General features: G+C 44.7%; 2 protein-coding genes across 6 annotated transcripts in view; one reads left to right on the forward strand and one right to left on the reverse strand.

The window, feature by feature from the left end:
• RNF2 (ring finger protein 2) overlaps nucleotides 1-22,494 on the reverse strand; it is a 70,567-nt gene extending 48,073 nt beyond the window's left edge. Inside the window, exon 1 of one of the 5 annotated variants that reach the window (XM_088453913.1) lies at nucleotides 22,235-22,494. In XM_088453913.1, coding sequence (XP_088310039.1) covers nucleotides 22,235-22,262 — 28 coding nt within the window. In that variant the 5' untranslated portion in view covers nucleotides 22,263-22,494. The other 4 variants (XM_088453917.1, XM_088453912.1, XM_088453915.1 and 1 more) reach the window with 4 other exon arrangements.
• Nucleotides 22,495-22,623: 129 nt separating this feature from the next.
• The window catches only part of EDEM3 (ER degradation enhancing alpha-mannosidase like protein 3), a 112,363-nt gene continuing 110,467 nt past the window's right edge, over nucleotides 22,624-24,519 (forward strand). The window contains exon 1 of the mRNA XM_088453910.1: nucleotides 22,624-22,932. Within this exon, the coding sequence (XP_088310036.1) occupies nucleotides 22,802-22,932 (131 nt within the window). The 5' untranslated portion in view covers nucleotides 22,624-22,801. The remainder of the gene's footprint in view (nucleotides 22,933-24,519) is intronic.

A 24,519-nucleotide genomic window follows, 5' to 3' on the forward strand; every position in this document is an offset into this window, starting at 1 on the left:
GAGAAGATACTGGGGTTGCCTATGAACCCATGGGAAACTTGTGTTCATGTGTGGTGTTCTTCACTTTGCAGTACTTACTTATGTGTCCCACTTGGTGACAGTTAAAACATCTTTTTGAACGGGGTGGATGAAAGGATTGTTGTGGGAGTTGAGCAAGAGGAAAAGATGGTGGGTATGGGTAAGGATATGGAGGATAAGGGTATGGTGGGAGGTATGAAGTTTGTGGGTAGCATGAGACCTGTGGTTGTGTATGATATGTGGGGTAAGGATATGTTTGCTGTGGTGTGGGATTGGTGAGGACGTGTAACTGTTCAGGTGTAAGTGAGTGTATAGGTGCAGGTGTGTCTACTGGCTGTCATGTTACCGTGTTTCCTTCCAGAGCTTGGATACTGACAGCCATTAGTTTTTTGCTCTGGGTCTCTCTCTTCTTTGAGATGTTTTTATAATGTTCTATGGCAGATTCTATGAGTGTATCTATTGTGACTCCCCTCCAGCCAGGTTGTGAGGTCTGAACCCGAGTCTTTAAGTCGTCTTTCAGACCGTCCATGAGTCTGGTGACAATCATTCCCCTGTGGTGAGTGCTATCTTTAATATCCTCTAACCCAGTGTACTGGGTGATAGTCTGCAGAGCCCGGTCACAATAATCTTCTGCAGATTCACTCTCCTTTTGCTTTATGATGAAAATTTTGTTCCAGTTAACTACTACTGGAAAATATATACCCAACTGAGTTATGATGCGGGAAATATTATCTTGGTTTACTTGATCTGTTAAGGGAACATCACCATCCAATACACAATCTGTGATAAATTTTGTCACGTTGGTATTGCGTGGTAGACAGGCCCTTAACACCACACGACAATCTTTATTAGTTGGCTCATGAGAACTACCCAAATTTATCAAAAATCTTTGACATTTGGCTAGTTCCTTTTTGGGATCGGGGAAATCATTTATGATGGAATTTAGGGCCTCATTCAGAGGCGGTCGTAGGTTGCAAGCGGTCGTTCTGAAACAGGGCGGCCGCTTGCATCCTAAACGGCCGCCTCCATGACGGTCGTTAGGCTGTGGGTTAACACCCACAGCTCTAACGACCGACAAGGGTGATGGTCTTACGACGAGACCCTAAGGTAGGGTCTCGTCATCCTTAAGCCCCAGGGAGCTTCCTGCTCTGATCGAGCAGGAAGCTCCCCACTGACATCACTGATGATGTCAGTGGGGCCGCCCCCAAACGGCAAGCGTTCCTACTGGAACACCCACGGCCCGCCCAGAAAACGGGGCGAGCTGTCACTCAACATTGACAGCTCGCCCCGTCTACGACGAGACCCCTAACAATGGATCACCCGTCGTTAGCCGGGTCTCGCACATGCGCATGACGGAGCCGACTCCGTTGTGCGCATGCGCTGTGGGGCAACATCGAGTCAGTCGTGAGCGCTCACGACCGACTCAGAATGAGCTCCTTAGTTCTGCTCTTGTCCAGGGACAATGCATTACTACTTCCCTCGTGGGCACTACACCGTTTGCATCTGCATTTCCATTCGGAACAGTTATTGTCCGTATGGGATGCAGACCGGTAGCACTCGTGATTGTAGTGATGCAGCATCTATCATTTGCACAGCATGGGAAATGGCAGACATTACAATAGGCTCATCATCCACATCATAAACATTTTCTTTATGGTTGCTTAAGAGAGGGTACAAATTACTTACATTTTTATGGGTATTTTTGGTAACTGCACTTGCACCTCCATCCACATAAGGTGGGGGAGGTGAGCGTGAACTGCTGGCAATACTCTCCACAACAGCACCTTGCCGCACGTACGCGCCATTTTGCGGCTCGCCCGTATTGCAATTTAGCGTCGTGGATGTATTTTCTGGCAATGCGCTCGCGACGCTAGTTTGCGTCACTTGCACATTTTTAAGCCCCGCATCCCCTTCATGCTGCCACAAATTTAAACATTCATAATATTTTACCTTTTTCTCACGGGAGCGCATTAGACTGATGTGATCCCGGACATTATCTAATACATTTTTATCAAAACTACCAATTCTAGGAAACGGTTTAACACTCTTCCTCGTCATATTAAACCATAAATCACAATACCTGGTTGCATTGGCACCGTACTTAATATGCATAATATGCCGCGCCGACCCAAGTGGCGCTTCCAACAGCAGCAAATCATTTAACATCTCTACCAATCGCTTGGCCCTCATCCTGGGAGAACCCTAAGTTTTTCAATAAAGATTTAAATTGGTGAAAGACAATCTAGATACTCTCACTTACCTACAGAAGAAATTTCCTGATGCCCCCGCTCACCTACAGAAGAAATTCTAGATGCCCCCGCTCACCTACGGAAGAAATTCTAGATGCCCCCGCTCACCTATTATCTCTCAGCTCACAATCACAAGTTTCCTAGTGCGGCTCAACTACAATGCTCAAATGACCCAACCTAATTATTGAACACTGCAGTCACACTGAGAGCCGGTCCCTAACAAAAATAACAAACCATACACCTGCTCTGTGTACTGAACGGTAAGCTGCTTACCGAGCGGCTAGCACCTAGCCCTTAAAGGTCATACGGTACCTCTAACTGTAGGGAACAAGTTACCCCTACCAACAAATACACACAACAAATACTCACTGCTACACACTTTTTTCTGCGCAGAAAAATACACGTTATCCCAGATATTGATAACAATTGAAAAATGTAAACCTCAACGGCTTTATTTAAACACAACCGGAAGTACGTATACGCTATTGTGCGACCAGTCACATACACAATAATGCGATTACCACACAACCGCATGACAACTTTTTAGCTGCGTACGCAAAAGTGCGTATTTACTGTGCGCAAAACTGCGACTCAGCCACGTGCTCAATACTGCGGCACCCCCTTAAACATTAGGTTCTATCAACAAAGGAAAACAAACTTTTTCCCCTCTTGTCCCTGGATTCTAGTCAGCTTCCTTGGCTCACACGAAAATGGAGAGCGATCTTTCAGCACAAAGCGGTTGCAGGTAAACCCTGCATGTGGCCACTCCACCCTTTGCTGAGATATCGATAACCGTATGTGCCGTGTGAGTAGGTAAGTGACTTCACTATGAGCCCCAACTAACGATACTGAAATAGAACCTCTATACACTCCTTCCTATACCTTCTAATATCCTGCCTATACCTTCTAATATCCTGCCTATACCTTCTAAGGATGACGCTAATTTGCGTACGCAGTCATACAGTAAATAAAGACTTCAGACCTAGAATCTGTGGTTCCAAAGCACAAAGTATTATTCAAGTAAAAGTACAGCAGTTACACGCTATGATCTTCATATAACCTCAGCGCAAAGAGATTATACAGACCCAAGTACAATTATACATACGCAGCGCTCTCTGGTCCAGATGTTAGGCATCAGGAAGAAACCCCTCGTCAATCAGCATTCAGCACAAAGACTAAGAACCAGTGTTGGAGCACACATATTTATACCCCCCAGAAATAAACAACACAATAGAGAAGTTTGTTGCTGATGTCATTGGTCCTCAAGGGGGATGCATCTGTTACAGAGCATTTAACAGGTTAACTCAAATAGACACAACCCAGCCTCCATCAACTGGGGGTCTCGGATTTCCCACCTCATGCAACATCCTAACAGTTGTTCATATAATATACATTTTGTTGCTTGAAGTCTCTGCGGTCCATAAGTTGAGAATGCATGATGCGATCTCCACACCGATAATACCGGAATTCTGTTGAAAGAGTACGCATCAGTACAATACCAAACACGGCTTACTTATCATGTATAAAACCTTAATTACCAAATAATCTTTATTTCACAGCATTTATACTAACTGAACAAACTTAAATCTTATACCTTAAAGCTTATTAAACCTTTCATGTGAATATGTAATGTATAAGTATGCGGGGTGTGATGTAAAGACGCTAGTTAACTTGGGGCAGATGCGTGCGCATGAAGCTAATAAACAGCATTTTCATACAAGATCTTATGCATTCGCTAATATGCGATTAGTTACCAGCGCAATTGTGCATATTAATGTGTGTATGAAAAATGGTGCACTTAAATCTCACTTAAACTAAATCAACACCTAGCAGTTTGGAATGCTGAGCCTTATAGTTCCACACGCCCCCCTCTCTCAGCAGCCCCCACCCTTCCCAGGCTCAAAAATAAAGTCCTTTGTTCTCCCAGGTTCTTGTGTAAATGCAAATTAGCACAGCTACAAGACCCAAACCTCAGATAACACTCTTGGCTTTGAAGGTATTTTATTGTAGGAAGCCTGCTAATGTAATGTGTGTATTCGAGAAGGGCCACCTGGAGTGAGAGCAGACATTATATCCAGGAAGCTTGTCTACACAGGCTAGTTGTCACGTGGCCATTTGTTCTGTTGTTGCTAATGCAATCCAATTTTGAAAATATATTCTTTAGGGGAATTATAATAATATACACTTTATCCAGAGCACCAAAACTAAGTAAAGTCATGAAATGGGCTTTTGGTGAATCGCCGTAACTTATGGCGATGGTCACAGATGCAATCGCATGATGCTAATAGTAATATCGATACATGTACTAAAGTGTGTTTATCTAAAATGGCGCTTAGGCGGCCATTCGCAAAATGGCGTCTTGCGATCTAATTTCCAAGATGGCGTCTTGCGGCCAGTCGCAAGATGGTGTCGCTGCGATTCAATTTTAAACTGATCTTGTCTCAGCCAATAATCCAGCTTTGACACTAGACACGGAGGCTGGGACCGTCGTTCCTGGGGCAGCTGGAGCTGTGCTTGGAGCGGGGGCCTCTGGAGCTGTGGATGCTGCTGGGAGCGCGGCTGTTGCTGTTGACATCGACGTCACTTGCCATGTGCTCGGCTGGTTTGGATTGCCAGGGGGACAGTGGGGGCATGCCACAGCCAGTGGCTGGGATTGGATGCTTGTGGCAAGGACTGGCCAGCTCAGCAAGGACATGGCGAGGAGTTGCCAGATTGGGCAGTCCAGGTAGTGAGTGGGACCTTGGTTAAGCCCCCGGATGTTTGGTGCCTTGGGTGGTGTGGAGGGGAAGGGGCATAACTATGGACATGGCCGTGGTCATGGGCAGGGAGGTAATGGCCAGGGGTGACAGTGTTAAATGTCGAGGTCCTGTAGGGGTGTGTCCTGAGACGGCACTGTATTCATTGTTCACCCATGATTGTAAATTCATGGTCTATTAAGATTATTAAATTCGCAGATGATATCGCCATCGCTGGCTTGATAAACAATGGGAATGAACATGCACACAGAGCTGAAGTTCTCAGAATGTTTGAGTGGAGTAAGGAAAACTGCCTACTTTTAAACATGTTGAAAACCAAGGAAATGATTGTTGAGTTTAGATAGTGCAGAGTTCTGCCAATGGCCCTTGTATGCCTGGGTGGTTTGACTATTGAGATTGGCTAAGAAAGCACATCAACACCTTTTTTTTTTTAAGACATTTAAGAACATCATGTGTGAGTAGGGGATGCTTGTTAAACTTTTATTGCAGTATTGTGGAAAGTGTCCTGACCTACGGGATTGTCGTATGGTATGGGAACGGTACTGCGGCAAAACGTAAGGCGCTAGATCGGGTGGTTAGGATAGCTGGTAGAATTATTGAAGTTGTGCTACCATCTTAATCTATCTTAGCAGATCCCACCCATCCAAACCATGCGCTCTTTGAGAAGTTGCTATCAAATAGGCATTTTGGAGCTGTGCATTCATGTAAAAAATGGTTGCACAATAGCTTCTTTCCTAGTGCAGTGCATATGTTAAATGGTTATAATAACCCTGATTTATTTACATCATGATGTTTTTGTTTTACTATTTAAATAGTAGTGTAATTGCTGCCTGTCTTATTATGTGGTATAGTGCTGCTTGGTTTTTCGTTGACATCACTTGTGCTGTTAATGACAATAAACCATTCATTCAAGCAGAACTAACGAGATGTAATAATATCTTGTCTGCCTGAGTGGGGGAGTGAAAACTCCACCCTCCAGCGATCCCTACATAGACCACAGCGCATAAGCCTAGTGATATGGGCTCCCGGCCCACTCCACTGGGCATGCGCGAGATCTCACCGTGCAGTCCCTGCTGTTGAAATAGGGGAACTGCAGCTGTGGAAATCGATAGTTGCAGCTGACGGAACAGTCAGTGCCACTGACCATTCATACATTAGGTGGCACATTGGCGAACTGTCTTGTAGATAGCAGAGCCATTAATGTGCCCCTGTCATTCACCACCCAACCCCACATTAATACAAGGGGGAGAAAAGGTATCAGCACACATAACGTGCGTTTATACCTCTATACCACGATATCGCCAGATAATACATTTCCCCCTAACTTTTCCTCATTATTAATCATTATTAATAATATGAATCAAATAAGTTGATTCATATTAACCCCCTCATTACCTCCCTCAGTCTACTCAAACTAATTGCTTCCCCTTAATTAACTCTATTAAAGTATTAACCCCTTCATCCCCCCTCCAACACTCAAGCTCCCCCACACACATTCACCTGATACTGATCTTTGCTGCTGCTTCCAAAGTTGGCTTGTGAAGCAGTTCTTCAACTCCAGTCCTGACTCCTGAGACATCCAGACGCGGGTAATTAGTACTAATAACAGGTCCTTCCGCATACTGTAAGGAGGGGGTCAGGGAGGAGGCAGGGGCGCTACATTGTCGCACTAGCCTGCATGTCCCCCTCACTAGGGAAAGAGTAAGGTGCTTTATCTGGGCGGGTAAAGGTTCGTCCACTCCCCTGTCTAATCAAAAACACAGTGGAGCGCAATCCCAATACCAGAATATTCATTACCATTGGAATTTGATTTTTTTTTTTTTATATTTATATATGTATACGTACAACATATAAAATAAGTATTTAATTTATTTAATAAATAATTGCATTAGAATCAGGACTCCTCTCACATTTACAGTTAGCAAAAAATGAAATTGGCAAGGTACATAAAGGACCGCATATGTCCTAATATTCTGTAATGAAAATGATGCTCAATCCATAACAGTTCCCAAACCAGGTATGAATCCTGCGTTGGTAAGTATAATATATACAATGTGATCCAATAGATGAGTCTTTCCACAGCTGTAAGCCGATAGTTTGTTCACAAAAATATGTAACATTCCTCAGAACTGTTACTTTTATTCCTAAATATATAAAATTGCATTCACCGCTTGGTGGTTTTGAGCTTATACATTTTGGAGTAGCAAGATGAGCCAGTAAATAGTACAGAGACTGCAGTCTCCTTTAGAAAGCCAGTCACTTAAGGGGCTCAATCCTATTAGGTGCGAATTGCGAGTAGCAAGTTTGTTTCTTGAAACTCCCACACTTCGCAGCGAAGCACGCTCCCGGGAATTCGCCAATCCAATTAAAAATGCCTATTCATCCTACTCGCAGTGGAGGGGTGCGAATTGGCTGCCAAATGAGATTTGCGAGAAGTGCATGAAAATGTGGGGAGACAATCCTGGACCCACAAAATGGATAATTTCGTCAGCAGGACCGTATAGAAGGCTGTTTGTGGGCATTAGGAAGGTACTGTAGGTTTTGAAATGGTGTCAAATGGCTGATTTTGGGGGGGGGGGGGTTTAAATGCAAGAAAATGATAAAAAAAAAAAAAAACTTTTTTCGTTTGATCTCAAACGAATTAAACGAAAAATGCAAAAAAAAGTAGGAAAAAAGGTGATTTGGTTACTTTGAGGGCACCTTGAAAAATGTAAAAAAATGATAAAAACAATTATTGTTCAACTAAAAAATTATTGTAATTAAATTTGGGGTGCCTAAACTAACGAAAAAGTTGATTTTGGGGTAATTTGAGGACTTTTTTTTTTTATCCCAAAAAATGACATGTAATTATTGGATTAATTAAGCTAATTGAAAACTTCCAAATGCCTAATTAGTCATTAGGGGGTGTTCAAGGGGTTCAGCACAGTGTCCCAACATTTTAACCTTAAAATAAAGATTTTCCTTTCCATCTCTCACCCCCAGGGAGGTGCGAGTGGAAAGTTGCGAATTCAGGACCTGATTCAGAGCCGGACGCTATTTGCGGGAGCTCGTTCAGAAAAAGGGGCTGGCTATTTAAATTAAGCGCTCGCTCTTTGTGGTCTGTTGATGCCTCTATGTCTGAACGAGCGAACGAAACATGCGCTCACTATTTTGGAAAAAACGCCCCCTGGCCGCTCGCATCCTACGTCATCTCCGCTATTTATTTGATTAATCGAGTACAGCGAAAGGCGTATGAACTGCTCGCAGTGCTTGTGGTAGCATTTTCCTACCGCAATCATGCGAGCAGTTCAGGCTAAAAGACACCCAAGTGACGTGGTCAATGACGCTGCTTTGTTAATTATGCACACCCTTAAAATGCCGTTTTGACCGTTTGGCACGCCTGCGTTTGGATCTCCACTCCCCGTTTTCAAGCACCTTCCCCTGTTACCACCCACAAACGCCTCATCCTGTCACTCAAATTAGCAGGCATTGGCTATTTTGCGAGCACACGATTTTCGACCGCACTGACTGGTTCGCGCATGCGTACTACAACCCATACGCATGTGCAGATGTGCGAACATCGCTCGGAGCGAACGAGCGGCCGCTTACGAGCGGCTCTGAATCAGGCCCTCAGTCTGATTGATTCAGTGCGAGTTGCTAATTGGATTGCAAAATGAAGTGAATTCGAAGTGAAAATAGCAACTCGCACCTCACATCTCACAATTCGTACCTAATAGGATTGACCAGTTGGTTCTTGTTCTCCACTCACTATTTGGACTCACCCAGCGCTGTTCTGATAACTGGAGCTGGCGGGGGTGCACATGCAGCCGCAGCCATCTTTCAGCTGGCCTTGTCCAGTCAGACAGGTAGTCCGGTCAATGGTCAACGTTGGCTTAGCGGTGAGGGAAAAGCTGTGTGCAGCAATAATAGATAGTTGGAATTGAAGCTGTATGCTCAAGCATGGAGTCCTGTTGATGTCACATGAGGGGGTGTGGCTTGCTTCAAGGCACTTTTTTCCTTTGACCAACATAATAACGCAAAATGCTATTCTGTTCTCTGGCTATTCTGGATTGAGGGCCTGATTCAGCAAGGTATGACTGCGAACATATGCTAATGACTGCAATCATGATGCCATAAGCAGCCTAACATAAGGATGCCCACTTCACCTTACACACATCTGTAATACCTAGCAAAACTGCGAAACCATTGGTAACAACGAGTACAATCGGAGCCTCACGCACACTTGCACAAGCTCTAACCTTACTCAGAAATTGCTAACCTCATTGCACGCAGTGAAAGCCCAAGCTGTGTGAGGCATTGCAGTGGCTAATTTATGCACGCCCCTGCAACAGCATTCAAACGCACTGGCACGCATGCATTTCGCTGACCTCCCCGTCATCACCCCCAAACGCTACTTCCTGTCAATCACTCTGCAATGGGTCTGCGTAGTCACTGTGATCGCTGTTCCAATCGCAGTGGAGTGTTCACACACGCGCACTGCGATGCATACGCCTGCGCAGAATGCAACAATTGACCAATTGCATGCATAATCGCAATAGCGATCCTTGCTGACTCTGAGTCCATGGTCTCCAAGCTAAAGCCCTCTTCCAGCTACCCTGCAGAGATTGGTCCATGGTGAGAAACCAGTGGAGGCTAACCAACACTATCCAGGAAGTGTTTCCGCAGTGTGCCCACAAATACCCAGAAGTAAGCGGTCCTAGGTGCCGATGGAAGGAGCCTGAGTTGAAGTAAGCAGTTCCAAGTGACGGAGAAGGAGCTTGGTCATGTCAGCATGGCGCAGTGAGTTTAGTCAGTCACAGGTGGTTACTGCCGGGAAGAGGGAATCCCTAATACCCCAAGATCCAGTGGATTCAAAATAATCTGTGATTTCCTGGCAAGGCGAAGTCATCCAGTCACAGGCCCTGGCAGCTGACGACAGGGGTGTATCTTCCTATTGGCCAGCCGGCACCCCTGGCAAGTGCCATCCGCAGCTAGAAACCCCCCCCCCCCCAAGATGAGTCCAATTCTTTTTTTTCTTTTTTAGATGGAGACAGCGGTGTCTCCATCTCAACACAAACGGCAAACGGTGCCGCGATCACAGCTACCACTACAGAGAGCTCGGATCGGCAGGGCTCTCTGCATCAGAAGGTCAGAGGGAGCTGGGGAGTTGCTCCGAATGCTCAGCCACAGCTGCTCCCTCTACCTCCTCACAGTATGTGCTGCCGCGGCTGCCAATCTCCTCCTCTCAGCCCCAGGTATGTGATTGTGTGTGTGGTGTGCCATGTACTGTATGTGTGTGTTATGTATGTGCAGTGCCAGGTATGTGTGTACAATGTGTGTGTGTGGTGTACTGATATATAAATAGATATATTGACTGTTGGCTTGGTAATAAGCACTATGACAATATCATGTTCCATGATCAGAATCTCCAAAGTTGGAAAGTATGATATAGGAAATATGTTAGCAAGCCCTAATGCCAGCTACAACACCTACCAATAGGCTTCTAAGTATGACCCGAACAAATCTAGACACCTTTATTTTGTATACTGCATTTTTGCCATATGGGTGATTTATTCATCATTATTTTTAACAGTTAAATATTAATCTGATAACATTCTGGCAATTTCAGTCTGGAAAGCCAAGATAGCAAGCCAGTTTTTTGGTCACTAATATTAATAATACATTTACTAAATAAATATAGGATAATAAGAGTTACAAATTAAGTAAAGAGCAAGTAGGGCAGGGTAAGATACTAATCTGAAAAAAAAAAATATTTTACATATATACAGTCAGGTGCATAAATATTGGGACATTGACAGAATTTTCATATTTTGGTCTCTAATCACCACCACAATGGCTTTGAAATGAAACAAACAAGATGTGCTTTACCTGCAGACTTTCAGATTTAATTTGAGGGTAATTACATCCAAATCAGGTGAACGGTGTAGGAATTACAACGGTTTCTATATGTGCCTCCCACTTTTTAAGGGGCCAAAAGTAATGGGACTATCAACTCAAAAGCTATTTCATGGACAGGTGTGGGCTATTCCCTCGTTATTTCATTATCAATTAAGCAGGTAAAAGGTCTGGAGTTGATTCTAGGTGTGACATTTGCATTTGGATTCAGTTGCTGTCGACTCTCAATATGAGATCCAAAGAGCTGTCACTATCAGTGAAGCAAGCCATCATTAGGCTGAAAAATCAAAACAAGAGAGATAGCAAAATCATTAGGTGTGGCCAAATCAACTGTTTGGAACATTGTTAAAAAGAAAGAACGCACCGGAGAGCTCAGCAACACCAAAAGACCCGGAAGACCACGGAAAACAACTGTGGTGGATGACAGAAGAATTATTTCCCTGGTGAAGAAAAACCCCTTCACAACAGTTGGCCAAATCACTTCACTTCACTAACACTTCACTGTCACCCTTTTTTTCGTGTGATGCCCTGGGGAGATCTTTGGCTGGGCTGACTTTTGGGGTGCCCTGCGTCCCAGATGTGAACCCCAGAGTGTTAGGGACCTGCTCAATGAGGTGACCTTGACGCTGGTGGGCAGGCCCGTATCAGTGGCCATTGATACACAAACTACCTCTGAAATTCTATATAATAAATTTAAATGTATACAGTAATGATCGCATAGTGCATCTGCAACTCTGTTTTTTGTATATGTGACTTTAAAATCTCAGCATGATGGCACCTTTCATTACTATTAGGGTGTTCAGTCTAGAGCCCCTCCTTATTTAGCCGGGGGTAGCCTATAGGCTACATTCCACAAAATATACTGGGAGAGGATCCCCGGCAATAGCCGCACATGTGCATAATGGTCCCGATTCCGAAAGCAAAAGAGAAATTATTGCTTTTTTACATTGCGGACTCTTTTCAGTTTCTCTGTCTCTGTGGGTGATCAATATCACATCCAGACGATCTATAATTTCCTATTGCAGCAAATTACGGTGATAAATTATAATTATCGGACTCTAAAACCCAATAATTAGTAAATATGCCCCCTTGTCACTTGGTTTCCGCATGGGTTTTTTTTGCAACCCCTGTGAACGAGTCTTTTCTTATCTATATGATTTCTCTGCAATAGGGAACCTCTGAAGAAATTGATCCTCCATGGACAGTCAGTGTCTTGAGTAAGTGTCATACATCAGGGTTCAAGTTCTTGTTACGTGGTCCTATGGTGTCACATCACGCCCATCCGTGCCCCTCCTGGCTGCAGAAGGCGTTTCCGAGGATTATGCTTGCCAACCAGCATGAGTGGTTGGCGCCTGTCTAGTCACCGCTCTTGTGGAACATGGGCTCCGGAATCTTGGTTGCAATCACCTGACTGTACTGAGCAACATGGGTGCTCTGCTCAGCCTATAAGCGCTGAGAGGGCCCTCTTTAAACCTGAACTTGCAATGTGAACAGTGCCAGAACAACTTTTCTTTCTAGAGATTAGTTTCTTAGTCCTGGTGTCTTTGCATCTCTGCATAATTCTAGTCCTTCATCTGCTTCTTGCAGCCTGTGTTCGCATTCAGGGCCTGATTCATACCCGCTTGCTAAGAAGCGTTTGCACGCAGCCAGATTTTTTGCATTCAGCGCATGAGTATGCATTGCAGTGTGCGTGCGCGAACCTGTGTGAGCGATCAGGAAGCGTTCACTCGCTGCGCATAGACTGCTCGGCAGAATGAGTGATAGGAGAAGCCGTTTGTGGGTGGTGACAGGGGCTGGCCGCCAGAAATGGGGGAGTGGAGGTGCGAACGCAGGCGTGCCTGAGCGTCCTAATGCCATTTCAGAGGCGTGCATAATTAAGAGGCAGCGTCATAGTACACGTCACTTGGATGAATTTTACACTGAACCACTCGCAGTGCTTGTGGTAGGCTATGGTCATCCACAAGCGCTGCATATGCATCCGATGGTACTTGATGTTACCGATGGTTGCATACACTTCCTGGAGATGACGTGCGCAAGTGGGCATCTTAAGACAGGTTGGTGGGCATCTGCATACACTGAGCGATCGCACACCAAGACATAGTGGGCATGCTAATGCCTTGCTGTGCGATCGCCTGCCTTGCCGACTTTGAATACAGATCTAGTGAGCGAATGCATCTAGCCAGCGAACTCATCTAGCGAGTGGGTCTGAATCGAGCCCTTAGCTCAAGTCCAAGAAACAATGGTAGTACTCTAACGTGGGGCACTCAAATAAGCAGTATCTCCTAAAACAGGGATGGGGAACTTCAGGCCCGGGGACCGTATAAGGCCCCCGGAACCATTTGGTTTGGCCCTCTGAGCTTTCTGCTAGCCTCATCTGGCTAGCAGGGTGCCTAGAATGGCACTCTGCAGCCAGAATCTTCAGACTGCCACACAGCTGCACTTACAGCTCCTGGGACCATCCTCAGCACGCTCCGGGCATTGCTGTAATCACCAGTGATTGTGGACCCAAAAATTGTGACATCATATTGAGGGGGCATTGCCTGCACTTGGCCCACAAATAATATTATATAGATCAAAATGGTCCTCGACAGAAAAAAGGTTCCCCACCCCTGTCCTAAAATGTAAGCTTTATTAATATTAATAAAAAACAAAATTTTAGGAGACACTGCTTATTTGAGTAATCCATGTTAGAATTCTACCCCTTTTCCTTGTATGTGATATTTATTCTAGGGTGCACCTCCCACATGAAATTAAATATAAATCAATCAGACTAATTGTGTGGGTGCAGTATATAATGTGTAAATAACTGAACTGCTCTTGTGCGGGTATCAACCTCCTTTTTCTTTGTAACGTGATTTAGCTCAAGTCTTCAGCATTGCTACAAGATTCTGAATTTGTTTCTGTTACAAGGGGGTAGAATCTGCGTTATGGGGATAACTGCTAATTTGCGCACGTTATGTGCTGCAGTTATTGTTTCTCCCCCATGTATGAATGTGTTATTGTGTGCATAATGAAGGGGGCGCTATGTGCCCTCTTCATTATCGGCGTTCCTATCTTTATGTTAGTGCGCTGATATGCAGGTAAATGTGTAAACGGTCAGTGGTACTGACCATTCCGAAATTTAACTTTAATGATTTTGCCAGCTCAGACTGGCACTGCAGCAGTCTCCTCACTGCTCCATCCCAGTTGACTGTAGTTTGTTGTTTTTTTTTTTGTTATGAAAATTTTAAAAAAGCTGCGGGTGCCACTGGGTAATAAAAGTCGGCACATGCACATTTGCCCACCACTGCTGATCAGTGACAGTCAGATTTAGAAGAGCACAATTTTCCAGACAGTTGAATTAGCACCCTCTTCGGCAAAACAAATTTTAATAGATGCGGGTGAAGTCTGGACCTGTTACACATCGATAATGGGCGAAGCAGGGCCAGACTTTACCATCCATTAGCCACCCCCTTCATATATCTCCCCTAACAGCACTCTGTGCTAGTTCCAGCTACAGATATCCAAGCAATGCTTTAATCATCTGCAACTGTTTCAGGGCCTGATTCATTACATATCGCAAATGCGATTGCAATAGTGCTTACACACGCATGCCTCGCTGTGATGGTATGCTAATCCACTGCGATCGATATGCCGTCGCAGCACAAGTTAAGGACGCCCACTTTACTTTACACACAAACGTATTGTTTAGCAAGACTGCAAAACCATCGGTACAATCGAGTACTATTGCAGCCTCACACACACTTGCACAAGCTCTGATTTTACTCCGAAAATGCTACCCTCGTCGCACGCTGAGTACTCAAGCTGCGTATGGCATTGCAGTGGATAATTTATGCACGCCCATGCAACAGCGTTCAAATGCACTGGCACACCTGTGTTTCGCCGACCACCCCCCATCACCTCTCACAAATGGTACTTCCTGTCAATTACTCTGTAATGGGTCTGCGTAGTCACAATTGCAGTGGTTGGTTCGTACACTGTGATGCATACGCATGCGCAGAATGCAACGATCCTTGCTGAATCAGGCCCACAGTCACCTGCATTGCAAGTGCAGCTTGCCCCTGATTCAACTCCTGTTACCTGTAGCTACCAAGTGCTTTCAACTCCTGTTATCTGTAGCTACCAAGTGCTTTCAACTCCTGTTACCTGTAGCTACCAAGTGCTTTCAACTCCTGTTACCTGTAGCTACCAAGTGCTTTCAACTCCTGTTATCTGTGATTACCGAGTGTATTTACCAGTGGTTACCTGCGCATCCTGCTCCTGTTATTTGCATCCACCTGTGCACTCTGCTTTTGAAATTGTGGTTTTTGTTTTATGATTGAACTAGGTCAAGAACATCTTTTTAAAACTTTTCCAACATGATTTTTTTTAAATATTTTTTTAAACACCGTATACCATAAAAATAACAATTTGTATGGTACACTGTAGTGATGGCCATTGACAGCTGTACCACCGATGGCCAATAGGTTCAACCGTCAATATAAACCATCAATTGTTTGATACTGCAGCTGCCGATGTTTCCTTAACATCGGTTGGGGGGCTGCCATTGTTGATGCAGCAATAGTGCCCTTCAGCGATGGCAAGATCACTTGTCATAGACTATCAATTGTTTGCAATTTCTCCACGTAAAACAGACTTTGCCATTTGCCAAAGCAATAAAGAGTCAGAAATGTGTTCTTGATTATCATGAACATATTCTTGCCACTGCACTTCTATCATATTCTGAAAATTTATGGAGGAAGAAAGGTAAGATGGGAAGCGCCATTGGCGAGAAGATCCCACATCTACTGATGTTGCAATAGTGCACCATACAAGTGCATGGTCAGATAGACATATAGGAGCAATCTCTGTATCTAATACTTTAGAAAATAGAAATTTGGTCGGCAGAATATAATCGATACGGGGCAAGGTACCGTGTGCTGCTGATGCATCCTCCAACTATCCACTAAACCTAACTGAGAAATAAAAAATTGTAAACATAGTTTCGGAGCAGTGGGGATCCGTTTAGGGTTATGAGATTTGTCCATAGCAGGTAGTAGCACTAAATTAAAATCCCCACCCACCAATAACTGAGAATCAGTGAATGGGTATAACTTTGCCAACAATCCTCGGAAGAAGACTTTAGAATAAACTGTGAGGGCATAGACATTACAAAGCACCAGTGTCTCAGACAAAACAGGGACAGTGCTAATAACATACCGGCCTGACCAATATCGCCACCCCTCTGGCCTTAGAGTTGTAAGAGGCATGTGCTACCAATGAGAAGCCAAGTAAAGACAGTTTAACAACCTCACTATCTGTCAGATGCGTCTCTTACAGTAATGCTATATCTATCTGTATCTTTTTAAGATACAAAACTCTTCCTTTTCATAGGAGAGTTAATCCCCCCCACATTCCAGGAACACAACTTAAGTTCCGACATAGTTCAAATTGGACAGTATATAAATCTAAAAATGATACAGATTATACATCTAATAACGAACAAAAGTAGTCCATACACTGCACCAGGGCCCTCAACACTGACACAAATAATAAAAAAAGAGAAATAAAAAAACTAGAATGAAAAATACGGACAAAAAAAAATGGAAAAGAAAACCAAAATAGAAAACATGACTGAAGGAGAAAAACATAGTCAACATCTAGTGGACATAGTTATAGAAATTAATAAATATTGAGAACCAATAATAAATCGGAACAGCAAAATCTGAGTGAAGGGAATACACCTCAGAAGAAGATATAGGATACAATCAATTATACATTCGAAACCAATATGATAGATTTAAGTAATGTAAAAACATAATGCTGATAAGTAGAAATATATATGTAGGCATATACCTATATGTGGACATACGTATCTGTGAAAAAATTATATGTAAAGTTACCTAAAGACCTTCAACTTTAAATTATTAAAATATCATCCAAATAAATGGTAAATCGAATAAATGGTAAATTCGAATACAGACAACCATTTAAAGTAATGGGCAATAAAAGAAAAGCATATGCATTACAAAACAGTATACTCAAGTATTTTGATCCATATCAGAGGACGGTGTGCTGTGTGGTAGTAAGTGATGACACTTGCTGTTTTAACTCCGCAATATCATGAAAATTAGCCCCGATATGATCCTTTTTTAGAGATTTGATGAGACATAGAGGACAATTGTGATTTTATATCCGCTACTGCACCCATAAATTTGTCAGCTTGTGTTTGTAATAATGGTCCAACAGTTTCCTGAATGGCTCTGACCACCTCCGCATACGATAAAGGAACAGGGGTACCAGAGAGTCTGAAGCTGAAAGGGTGGCATTGGAATCAGGAGTCGCAAATATGTCTTCAGCTGGTTGCAAGCTAGTGTCCGTATGTTTGACACCACTTTTACCTTGCTGAGTTTTAGGAGTGGTCGTTGAAGCCACTTATTTATCCATTCTTCAAAATAAAAGGTATAAAGGGCTAAAAGCACAACCGAGGATTTCCAAATCACTTTGGTCTTGCAATATAAACTATGACCACTAGATGGCTTGTAATTCACATTATATAGAATAGCATAGCTTTATAATAGTGTAACCAAGTCCAGAAAAGTTGGGATTCCACGTGGTTTAGTATGGGGACTGCAATCACACAGGAGAGGAGCCCAAAATCAGTGACCTGACCAGCAGTGCCACCAGTATAGTAAGCTGACAGGTAGTGGTGACTGCCAGAACAAATCTCTCCAGCAGTGTTAGCACAAACCATGGGACTGGGGGGGAGGCAAGACGGTGAAGCCTGTGTAGAAGGCTGAATGAGTGGCTGCCCAGGACAGCAGCCACAGCCCCAGGAGACAGAAGGGGAGTAGCAGAGGTTGATGGGAGACAGTGCCCGGAGAGCTGGATCACCCTCTTTTTGAAGAGACATCCCCAGACAGGCAAAGCACTGCACCCCCCACAGCAACTAGTAGCAGGAGCCAGCCGGTCCCCTCCAGTAGCACACAGCGCCAGGAGCCACCCATGCGCACTGTTATCCCCGATGGCTGTATCCGGCAGCGGAGAGCGGGACCCAGGAGGAGGAAGTCGAAGTCACAAGTGGGCAGGTAGGGCAGGTCTGTCAGCCCCGGGCTGCTCCGGCGGCAGTAATAAATCGAGGCCGCGGCTTCAGTGCGGCATGCAGGCCCCAGCGCCGAAGACCACCAGTGGGAACCAGGAGACGATCCGGCCGCAGCAGAGATGTCCAGGAGTAGCGGGGAGTAGGAGCCCCGCACACACCAGGTATGGGGGTGCAAAAAGGGGTCTCCAATTCCCCGGAATGCAGGAGCTCCTGAGAGATGTGTCCAGCACGGTCGGCAGCCAAGCCACGTCCCCTCCGGAGGAATATTCTTAATCAAAATTTCTCACAAAGTGTCCCTAGACACTTTAGTGCTAAACATAATAATGATCCCTCCTGCCTTAGGGTGATAGGTTTGGAAACAATTGCCCCTACACCAAAAGGTGGCAATCGGTTTAATAAATTATGCAGCTGCGAAGTATTTTGGATGCTGAACTTTAATTCCCTGTACCCTGACGGTCTGAATGAGTCAATGGAACTCAATTCTGTCATCAGTTGAAATCTTCATATGCTGTCTTTTTGGCAACTTTCACTGTCCCCCCCCCCCCCCTTTTCTCCCCTCTCCTTTAGTGCACAACTACTTCATTATATTTTTTGGTAGGACCCATTATTCGGGTCTTATCCTATTTATACGTGGTTCCAGTTTTACATTTGATTTTTATTACTTTATATTAGTCAGTATTATTATTATTATCAGTATAATCTTTTATGGACATTGGTTTTATTTCAATCATCCATTTTTTATTCTATGTATTTCTATATTTTTCTGGTACTCAATATGATTTATATTTAGGTATTATTTTTATCAGTTTTTTTTGTATTATTTTTTCTTTGTAACTTGGCGTATCATGATTATTATTATCATTATTCTTCAAAGCCTTCCAAACTATCATACATCCTGATAGATTAATTCATGTAAGGCTGTGATGATTTGATAGAATTACCAAATGTACACCATTAGGTTTGATATTCACCTTTCCAACATATTGATATGATACAAATAATAGTCTAATATATCTCCTAATAAAGTATATAATAGTAACCTTTTCTTCACTCAGATTCGGAACCGTGGGTCACGTGACCATTCGTGATTGTTATGATTCCTGGAGGGAATCAATGGTATAAATGTAGAGCCAACAGATGACAGCCTTGGGGGCTGATTGTGGCCTTTATGGTCGTGGCCAAGGGACTAATGGTGTGAAGTAGCCTTTGGGCAGATGACACTCAGGTGAGGAATGCAGCAAGGACGAGGGGCTGCTACCAGTGCCGACAGGGTGACACTGGCGACGGTGTGCTTAACAGCGCACCTGGAACGTAGAGTTGCTACCAGTGCCGCCGGGATGACACTGGCGACGGTGTGCTAATTTGCACACCTGGAACGCAGAGTTGCTACCAATACTGCCGGGATGAGACTGTCGACGGTGTGCTAAGTTGCGCACCTGGAATGCAGAGCTGCTACCAGTGCCACCGGGATGACACTGGCGACAGTGTGCGAGGTTGCGCACCTGGAACGCAGAGCTACCAGTGCCGCCAGGATGACACTGGTCATCGGATGGTGACAGACACTTCTGGGATAGGAAGTGCTCCGTGCTGCCCAGATGGTACAAGCAGCACGTGTGGATGGGATGCAGGTGGAGCCGCCTGAATGGAATAAACGGCACACAGGAAACACAGCTAGACTGACTCAGGAACACGACTGACATGCAGGAGAGAGGAACCGGAAGTACGAAAAAGCTTCTATCATCGGCATGGATTGCAGGGCTGGCTGGATTTTAACAGGAACAAGGCCCAACCAGAGCAAGTCTCTCTTAATAATAGACCAGTGTGCAGCTGTGCTGTGAACAGGAGAATCAATAAGCATGCACCTGACACTGCACACAGACAGGCAGTAATTAATGCAGTGTCTCAAGCTGGAAGCTGCAGATCCTGACAGTGATCACGTGTGCGGACCAGATCGAGTGATGCTAGGGAACTCAATGATGTGGAAATGTTTACCTGCTGTTCATGGAATACCAGTGAGTCACATGACGATCTCCGGTCATGTGATTGGGAGGACAGCGGTAACCCAAAAATACGAGCATTGATGAATAGGTTTGTGAACATCTGATTATTGTACTTTCATTTTTATGTATATACATCTCTTACAAATAGGGACATGGTAAGATTGCCTCATTACCCAGATCTCTAGTCAGGTTTTATATGATGGACGTTTTTTTTTCATCCTCTTGCCTAACACAAGTGTTTTCAATTACTCTAATTATGGAGCTGGTATATTAAGGAGACCGTTTTACTCACATTTACTCCTGAGGAAGCTGAGCGTTCATTGCTTAGCGTTACGCGTTGAGACTTTTTACCCACAATGCGGACTCCCTGGATCTTTGGATTTGTTTATCTGGACTCTCTGTTCCCCTGTGCAAATACATGTTGCAGCGTTTGGATTATTCCTTGTGGTAAGTGCTTCAGTCTTCTTTCTGGATACGCTGGATGCCAGAGGATTTCCCTTCAAAGCTACCTCAGCCTTTGATTTGGTAACGTTTTCCTTGCTGCTTTTAAATTTGGGACATAAGGAGAGAACTTTCATTGATATTAGTAACTATTCCAGGAGCGGATTTATGTGGTATCTATTTCTGTTTCACCTATTTTTATTTTGTCTAACTTGGTATGCTACCTCAATATGAGAAATATCTATATATGAAATTGCAGACTACAGATTTTTAGCTTGTTTAATAAACATTTGTTTATTTATTATAAAACCGTCCATCATTTACAATTGTTTGTTTAGCGCTGGATATACACCTTTTTCTTTGCCTCTGACTGGCTGGCCACCCCTGGTGTAAGTGAAGGAAATAAAAGCAGGAGAGAAGGCCATATTTGTGAGAGCTTACAATCTAGACAGACAGACAGACAGCCCAACCAACTAAAAGGTAGTGTGAAGAGGGTGGGCACTCCCAGACAATAGATAGCTAGTACCAGGTGACAGAACTTTTCATAGGTTTTAGAAATGGTATGGCACGTGGCACTCAGGGTACAGTTGCTTAAACAATGACTTGTTTGTTATAGCATAGAGACGTTTCAGAAATCTCCAGTCTCTTCTTTGAAGATGCCCAAAATATCTAACTACCAGCCACCAAATGAGGTTGTTGCTAGATACAAGTTTGAGGCACAAAAACAGACAAATCTCAGGTGCACAACTCCAAATTATTAATAATATATAAATACAATAACATTTTGCAATCAATAGAGGTTTTTAGCATAATCTTGGCCAAGGTTATGTGCCTACCCACCATATCCAGGTAACCTCTGTAGGGTAGGTCCCTAACATACTACGATTCAAATCCAGAGTGCAGGACACCACCAAACTAGCCCAGCTAAGCCGCCCCAGGGCACCGCCATAGTAAGAAAAGTGCAGTGTGCAAGAGATAGTTAGGAGCAGCTACTGCTGCATATAAAGAATGAAAATAAAAAGTGAGGTACATATATAATAAACAGTGAAGGGTTAAATTGTTTTATAAAAGAAAAATGTGTCATAATGCGGTGCCCTGAAACAGATCAACAAAGGCAATCCAGGGGGACCTACGCCCCAAAAATGAACCAAAGTTGCACTACAGTATATAAAACTTATAGGACTTACCTAAGTTTTATATACTGAAGTTTTATATACTGTAATGCAACTTTGGTTAGATATGGTGGGTAGGCCCATAACCTTGGCCAAGATTATGCTAAAATCCTCTACTGATTGCAAAATGTTATTGCATTTATATATTATTAATAATTTGGAGTTGTGCACCTGAGATTTGTCTGTTTTTGTGCCTGCAATTAGTCTCATCAGGTAGCACCTCCATATATATATATATATATATATATATATATATATATACAGGGTGTGCAGTCCAGAAATCTTACCCGTAAGATCCAAGTTTGAGAAAGGACCTCTGACATCACAACCATGTGACCGACACGGCAGGGCCGGTCCACTACCAGTGTTATCCACGTGGGCATAGAGGGAGAATATACACCGTACCCGAATCGTGGTAAGCGAAGTGAGCCCGCGAGGGGACACTTTTGGCCTACTGCCCTGTCCCTTGCCCCTCCCCCTTTTGTTGCAGGTCATGTGGTTGTGCCATCAAAAGTCCTGTACAGCACCTCGTTCTAGACCTAACCGTGGTTGGAGAGTATTGTCTAAATCCCCTTCACGGAGAGGACCCTGACATCGGCCAGTGTCCAGCGTCATTCCCTACCATCCAAGTGGGCATAGCGGGGGAACATAAACTTGTGGAGAGCGTAGCGAGCCACCGAGCCCGAAGCGTGGCGAGGGGACAACTTTCTTCTTTAGGTGGCCTTAATGGGCATGGAACTGCACATCCGCCCTCACTGACGTCACTTCCAGGTCCCTAGCATGAAGGGGAAATAACCTCTACCGTTGGAGGAGGTACATAGTCACCACACATACACCTGACCGTGCTGTCACTAGACTCACTACTGTACGTGATAACACAAGCAGGAGCAGCTTCCTGATGATTGACCCACCCACCGGATCTCCGGCTCCACGTCACACGTAGAGAGAGTGCTGCGCGCTGATTGGTTGAGACACGCTCTGTGGCTGCGCGTCACGCGTGCCGCTGGAAGCCGGAACTAGCACCGGGCAGCAGCTGCAACCAGCGGCTGAGACTGGTGACCCCAGGCCCTTGCCTGGCAGCGGGGAGGCGAAGCAGGCCGCACAGATATCACGGTACCGCATTGGAGAAGGATGCGCTCACCCAGGGCCTAGCACCAGCGGAGGCTCGCCCGCACCCTGGTCCTTAGCTATGGGCTGCTCAACGGAGGGTCCCCGAATACGGGGGGTCATGTGGAGACAGCTGCTCCTCTGCCTTATGTTCCAGGCGGTTCTGGGAGCGGGACAGGCTGCTATGACCAAGGAGGAGAAGGCGCAGCTCAGGTAACTGTGTGCAGCCTGCACTATAGTTGTAATGCGGGGCCAGGGCAGCTCAGGGGTGCCAGGGTGGTGTGTTGTATACACTATTACTGGTCATTGTACTGGCACAGGAAAGATCAAAAGTGTCTGTCAAACAGGAGTGAGTTCTCTGTGGTAGAGACCCCTTTTCCCCTGCTTCCCATATGTTCTGTCCATGAACTCCTTGTAATGTAGAGCATACAAATGTAGCATGCATAATGGACTACATACAGATGTAACCACACTTGCTTATCCTCAAATTACAACAAAGCCTCCTTTAGTATGCCATGAACTTTGCATCTAAGGAGTGCCAAGCGTCTCATCCACACATTTTCCCAAAATGTGCTTTTTATTTACGTCAATGCAACAAAAGTACAAATTCTAAGTACCCTGGATACTGGTGCTGGCATTGCATGTAACTGCTGTGAGTGACTCAGATGGGCTAAAAGGCAAACATCTGAATACAGTTACAAGTGGGCCGCCCCTTGCATCGTTGTGCTTAATTTGCAACTTAATACCAATTCCTCTACGTCAAAAATACTAATTCTTATTTCCTAAGACACTATAGTGACTTTGTATGTGGCTACCATCTCGGTAATACGCAGTTTGGTACTGTGTTCCAAATCTTGGGTCAGACCCGGGACTTAAGTGGAAATGGCGTATACGACTTTAAATGCTGGAAAAATTGTCTAAAGCTGGGTACACACTGAGATATATTGGCCGATCAATTGATCGGCCAATATATCTGGTGCCCGTCGGCCCGTGTGTACTGGCAACATCTCTGTGAACGACGTCATTCAGACATACCGTGTCGGGTGTGCTGCACAGCCGATAGCAGATATATCTGTCCATCGGGCAGTGTGTACGGGCTGTCGGCCAAATGCCCGTACACATGCAGCAGAGGCCGCAGGGAGGGGGGAGGGTCCCGCGTTCAGAAGCAGATGATGGTTGTTCAGTGTGTATGAACGACCATCGTCTGCAGATCACTCGATCTGCAGATATATCTGTGCAGTGTGTATCCATCTTAAGACACACCATATGGTACCAAAAGAATGGGTGTATGAGGACACATTTCTACTAATAGGTGTCAAAGTCTATATTTTGGATTGAGTAAGGGTTCTGAATGGCTTGTGGGGGCTAATCCAAGAGCATGTAGTCTTTGATTTAACTTGGTTTAATGCATTATTGAGATTGAGTGTAATTTGTGGCCCTTTTTAAAGGTTAGCAGTGATTGTGCTGAGCAAAAACATTTATGGGTGCCGGGGACCCCTCACTCTACAAAATGTGGGTCCTTCTCCACTGTTTCTGGGTCCCATCACAAATTATAGGGGTTGAGGGCAGGAAGCAGTTGGGACAGTGCTGGGGGTAGGTAGCAGTTGGCATAGAGGGGATAAGGACAAGCAGTAGTTGGGGTAGAGCTGGGGGTAAAGGCAGGGAGAAGTTGGGGTAGAGCTGGAGCTAGAGGGGAGTAAGGGCAGGCAGAGCTGGGGGTAGGGAGGGGTAAGAGCAGACAGCTGTTGCGACAGTGCTGGGGTGCAAGGAGGGGGCTAGGGGCTGGGAGTAGAGAGGGGG

The sequence above is a fragment of the Taudactylus pleione genome, unplaced genomic scaffold, assembly GCF_031769625.1.
Source record: "Taudactylus pleione unplaced genomic scaffold, aTauple2 ptg000602l, whole genome shotgun sequence".
NCBI classification, from domain to species: domain Eukaryota; kingdom Metazoa; phylum Chordata; class Amphibia; order Anura; family Myobatrachidae; genus Taudactylus; species Taudactylus pleione.